Here is a 5,757-nt window from a genome sequence, read left to right on the forward strand (position 1 = left end):
TGTGTGTGTGTGGCCAGCTCAGCCCACCAGGGGGCGGGGCTGGCTGGCATGTGGTGCCGGGGGATCGAACCGAGGTCCCTGTGCTTTGCCAAGCTTGTTTCAAGTAGGTGCTTTAGACCACTGAGCCATCTCTCCAGCCCCAGAAAACCCATATTTTCAATTGAAAGATAACTCTATATCCCAACCATGCTGCAAGAGGATGGTTATTTTCTTTCTTTTGTTTGTGGGCAGCTCTTTTAAACCAGTCTGTGAAGCAAAGATCTGGGCCATGTGGGACCCTGGCTCGGTGGATGCACTTGGCAGGCCAGGAGTACAGAGCTCTTCTAAACTGCAGTGAAGATAGGGTGGACATTTAGTAGCTGGGCAGTATTTTTCTCTTTAATTTTCAGTAAGAAAAGATATTTTCTCTTATTCCCCCAGGTCTGCCCAGAGCAATATGACAAAGGCAATAGATGCGTTTAGTAAGTATTCTCTGGTTCTGAAATTCAAGAACTGTTCAGGAACCTTCAGCCTTTGCCTTTCCCCTTCCCCTGGTAACTTTGGATTGCTGGGCCCTCAGTTTTCTACTCTGCAGGTACGCTGCTCTGAATACCTCATCCTCGTAAATGTCTTGGTGACCTGGGGTTGGAAATGGTGCCCACGGGATCACCCACCTAAGGGGGGTGGGGGAGTGTGAGTGGGGGTGGGGTGTGTGTGTGTGAGGCATATTCGGATCTCTTGGCTGGGGAGCTTGGGGGGCAGGTGGGACCCAGAGACTAGTAAAAGGGTCACCCTCTTCCACCAAGAGTTCTCCATGGTCACTGACTCGACACAGTTTCATTTCGGTCATTCTCATAACTGAGTTTTCTGTAATATGAGCTGTTATTATTGACTCCGTGTTAGAGAAAACAGGCTCAGAGAAGTGAAGTAACCCAAGGTCATCCAGCTAGTGAGTAGGCAGCCACACTGTCTAACCGGACAGCCAGGCATCTAAGAATGGACGTGGCTCCTTCTGGCTGCAGCTTCTGGCCCACAGTCTGCTGCCACTTTCTTTCCCCAAGTGGGACAAACGCACCCAGGTAGCTCCACTCCACCGGGAGTGTGATGGGCCACCACAGAAGGCTGCCTGCCCACAGGGCTGACAGCATTTAGGGTTTGCTTATAGGTTGCCTTGGGCTAGTGGAAAATTCTGGATCTAATCAGCTGTGGCTGAACTCTGAGGACACAGACCAAGCTTTCTTGAAGAATTCCTGTAGTCTCTTTTAGAGAGCGCCTGTGGGTATGGGTCTGAGCCCTGCATTCAGAGTACATTATGTCATCATAGATATTTTAGCAGACTTTATTTTATGTGTATCTTGTGGGTTTGTTTGTTTTCCCCCGGTACTGGGGATTGAACTCCAGACCTTGCACTTGCCAAGCAGGCGCTTATTCTACTGAGCTATCTCCCTGGCCCTACCTTGTGTTTCAGGAACGCATTTATAATATAAATCGGCTACTTAAATGGGATGTAGCCTGATTCCTCACCAAAGTGGGCAATCACCACCATTCGCAAACTGACTTTTAGTTTTGCAGGTCTAGGAATTTGTCTGTCAAAAGAGCCATTACTGCTGGACATGGGGGTGTACCTCATGTCCCACAAATAGGCAGACTGAAGCAGGAGGTCAATATAAGTTCAAGGCCAGCCTGGGCTGCTTAGTGAGTTCAGCCTGAACTACATAGAGTAAGCCTCTGTCTCAAAAAAACAAAAAAGAAAAAACAAACAACAACAAAAAAACAAAACAGAGGAGTCATTATTGCTCAGGAATCAGAGGGGAAATGGTTCATGTTAAACTCAAAAGAAATTTCAGTTTAACAAGTGACGCAACTCTTTACTGAGCCCTTTCACAGCTATTTCTTTCTTGTTCTCGAGAACCAAGAAAAGTCCACTGGCTTTGGGGGGCAGGTGGGACCTGGTGAGCTTGGAATTAGAAAGGGGTCGTAGACGACTTTACTTTCCAGTGTCCTCAGGAAAGTGAGATGTGGTATAGCCACTCGGCTCCCAAGTACAGCAGCCCCAGCTAGGCTGTAGGGAGCTGGCCAAATTCAGGATTTCCTTCCTAGAGGTCACAAACTTCACCCCACTCTGCCTGTGAATGTGACACAGGCCCTTGTTGTAGGTCTCATCTGTCACCTGCTCAGCTCTGTTGAGAGAGGGGGGTGGACTGGCAGGTTGGAACAGACAAGAGGGAAGTGGCCAAAGATGGTGAGAACACATAGACTGAGTGCAGGCTTCCAGAACCTGAGCCCTGAGGTGGCCAGTGAGCTGGAGGGGAGAGCAGGAAGGAAGAATGCCAAGGCTTTGTATCGGTGGTCTGGAGGCCAGGATTTCATTTTTTGTTTATTAATCCTGCTAGTGAGGGGGGCTGTGCACAGGGTGTTTCTACTTAACAGCTAATGGTGCTCAATTCCCACACTGAATAGATAAGTTTGATGGGATTCTAGAATATCCTGGTGGGATTTCTAAAAAATATATTGTTGAATCTTAACAAAATGATGTTAAAGGAGCCAGGGAGATGGCTCAGTAGAATAAGCGCTTGCCTGTCAAGCCCAAGAGCCTGAGTTCAATCCCCGGTTCGCAAAAAAAAAAAGATGTTAAAGTTCCTCTACTAGGATGTCTTTTTTTTTTTTTTTAAATTATTTATTTATTTATTTTTGTGTGTGTGTGTGGCCAGCTCAGCCCACCAGGGGGCGGGGCTGGCTGGCATGTGGTGCTGGGGGATTGAACCGCGGTCCCTGTGCTTTGCCAAGCTTGTTCCAAGTAGGTGCTTTAGACCACTGAGCAGACCACTGAGCCATCTCACCAGCCCTAGGATGTCTTAAAAACATCCAAGAATATTTTTTTAAAGGAAGTGAGAAATTTGCCCTGATAATCTTTAAAATATATTATGAGTTCATTGGAAAACATGGGATAGCAAGGCTAGTCTTGACTCAAGTCCACACCCATATGTAAATGTAGACATAGCCAGTATGTATCTCTGGCCAGACCAGGTAGCTTGCTGCTTAGAAAAATACAGGCTCCCAAGTGCACGGTGGTACATTCCTGTAATGCCACCACTCAGGAGGCTGCAGCAAGAGGGTCACCATAAGTTCAAGGCTAACCTGGATTGCATAGTGAGGCCCTATCTCAAAAAATCAAAAGAAAGAACAGAATAAAGAAAAATACAAGCTCTCTTCTGTCTTCATACAATAACTCCAACTAAAGATTAAATTAAGAAGGCAATCATGAGAATAATTGGAGAAAATGTGAAAGAGTAATGCTGGTGCTGGAAAAACTGCCTTTCCATATCCACAGATTACAACTAGGCCCCGGTCTTCCACCATCAACTAAACTCAAATTGAAATGAATCAAAGATCTAAATATTAACGCAAAAGTACCAGGAGTAGTGTGCAGGCTTGTAATACCAGCACTTGGAAGGCTGAGGCAGAGGGAATGCTTCGGGTTCAAGACTAGCCTAGACTGCACAGTGAAACCCTGTCTCAAAAAAAAAAAACAGTAAAATACAACACTGTTACCTGTTGGAAGATAAAATAGGTAAAACTCAAGATATTGGTGTGGGTAAAGACTTTTATGAACAAAACCCTGACTACATAGAACATGTCACAAAGAATCATACCTCAGATCTCATCTTATTACAAAGCTTTTGCACAGCAAAAGAAACCACCAACAGGGCCAGTGAGATAGCTCAGTGGAGTAAGTGCAGGGACTGGGGTTCCATCCCCAGCCCCAAAAACATTTAAAGAAGAAGAAAAAAAAAAAAAAAAACACCAAGAAAGTAAAGACAACCCACAGTGTGGGGAAAAATTTTTTCCAGCTGTTCCTTAGACAAGACTAACATCTATGAAGAATTCAAAAAATCCAGACACTCCAAGTTTAAAGACATAGTCCAAAAGTGGGCATTTGAAATGAATAGATACTTCTCAGATGAAGTAAAAATGGAAAATAAATATATGAAAAAATGTTCAACATCACTAGTCATTTGAGAGATGCCAATTAAAACAGCGAGACTCCATCTTTTTTTTTAAATTTTATTTATTTGTGTGTGTGTGTGTGTGTGTGTGTGTGTGTGTGTGTGTCCAGCTCAGCCCACCAGGGGGCGGGGCTGGCTGGCATGTGGTGCTGGGGGATTGAACCGCGGTCCCTCTGTTTTGCTAAGCTTGTTCTAAGTAGGCGCTTTAGATCACTGAGCCATCTCACCAGCCCCCGAGACTCCATCTTAACCTGGAAAGAATGGCTATTGTCAAGAAATCAGCCTAGTGTAGTGGCTATAATCCCAGAATTCTGAGGCTGAGGCATGAGGATCACTTAGTTTGAGGCCAGTCTGGGCTACCAAGTGGTTCAGGGCCAGCCTGAACTACATAGTGACACAATCCTGTCTCAAAAAGTTACCACACACATACACACACACAATCAAACCAACTGATAGTCAAGGCTGGTGAGGTTATGGGGAGAAAGGACCCCTTCCCCACTGTTGGTGGAATATAAACTGGTGCAACCCCTGTGGAAATCAATGTAGAGAATCCTAAAAAAAGCAAAAGTAGGTGCCAGGGATATAGTTCAACAGCATAGCACCCGCCTGGCAAGCATGAGGTCCTGAGTTCAATTCCTGGTACAAAACAAAAGTTAGGGGTTCCATTTGATCCAGCTGTTCCTCTTCTTGGTATCTTCTCAAAGGATTTAGAAGCATCATACCACATATGCACACCCATGTTTATAGTACCATAGCCTGTAATAGCCAAATTTTGGAAATAACCCAAAAGCCAATCAACTGAAGACTGGATTAAAAAAATGTGTATTTTTGCAGTGGAGTATTACTGTGTCGTAAAGAAGGATAAGCTTGAGACGGCTTCTAGCTAAATGGATGCACTTTGAGATCATCCTCATTCTCTTAAGTGAAATACTTTAGGTTTAAATACCACCCTGTTTCTCAGGTGTGAGAAACTGAAGGTGCAAATAAGGACCAAGATGTATAATAGATACTGGGAAGTAGAAGAAAATGATCCAATGGGAAGAGGAGGAAGGGAAGGTGGAGGGAGAAAAGAAGGAAGAAAAATGGAAACAGCTTTTGTAGGTAAAGAGAGGACGAGGGGCTGAAGCGGGGAGGGGAACAGGACGAAGAGAAACAAGGTCTGTCCTGCACAGATAGATTCCCTGTGAAGAATGTGGTCACTGTATCTAAAATGGATCGTAAAAACCTTGAAAATAAAAACAAAAAAATGCCTTCAAAGCAAATCAAACAATGGGAAAAAAGAGTACTGTTGAAAATGTAAAACCTCAACATTTCTTACGAAGTTAAAATAGCAGCGAAGATATTTTCTGTATATAATGAACAGCTGTTAGGAACTGAGAAAAACATAAACGGTCTGGTAGAAAAAATTATAACTTAAAGTATAAGAAATGCAAATTAGAAACAACTGAATTTAAAAGGTAAATACTACTTAGTATTTTAGGAGGTAAATCTTGACAAGTAATGATACAGAGTTTTTTCTTCGTATTTTAGTACAGGTTTTAAGGGTCTTGCTACATAGATTAGACTCGTAGTGATCCGCCTGTGTTGAGCCTCCCAAGAGCTGGGATTATAGGCGCGCACCACCACAGTCACCCTCTCAGCATGCCCTGGGGGTGGGGCCAGCATGGCATGCCGGGGATTGAACCCCAGCCACTGCAGGCACTTTAATCCACTGAGCTATTTGGCCAGCCCTATTATATAGACTTTCTTATTCTCTTTTTATTATTATTAT

The 5,757-nt window shown here is 44.2% G+C and overlaps 1 protein-coding gene across 1 annotated transcript in view; it reads left to right on the forward strand.

The window, feature by feature from the left end:
* Window positions 1-5,757, forward strand: part of Mfsd11 (major facilitator superfamily domain containing 11) — a 35,109-nt gene that overhangs the window by 12,321 nt on the left and 17,031 nt on the right. Inside the window, exon 8 of the mRNA XM_004630215.2 lies at window positions 421-461. Coding sequence (XP_004630272.1) covers window positions 421-461 — 41 coding nt within the window. The remainder of the gene's footprint in view (window positions 1-420; window positions 462-5,757) is intronic.

This window comes from Octodon degus, unplaced genomic scaffold (genome assembly GCF_000260255.1).
Source record: "Octodon degus isolate 3935 unplaced genomic scaffold, OctDeg1.0 scaffold00033, whole genome shotgun sequence".
Classification (NCBI taxonomy): domain Eukaryota; kingdom Metazoa; phylum Chordata; class Mammalia; order Rodentia; family Octodontidae; genus Octodon; species Octodon degus.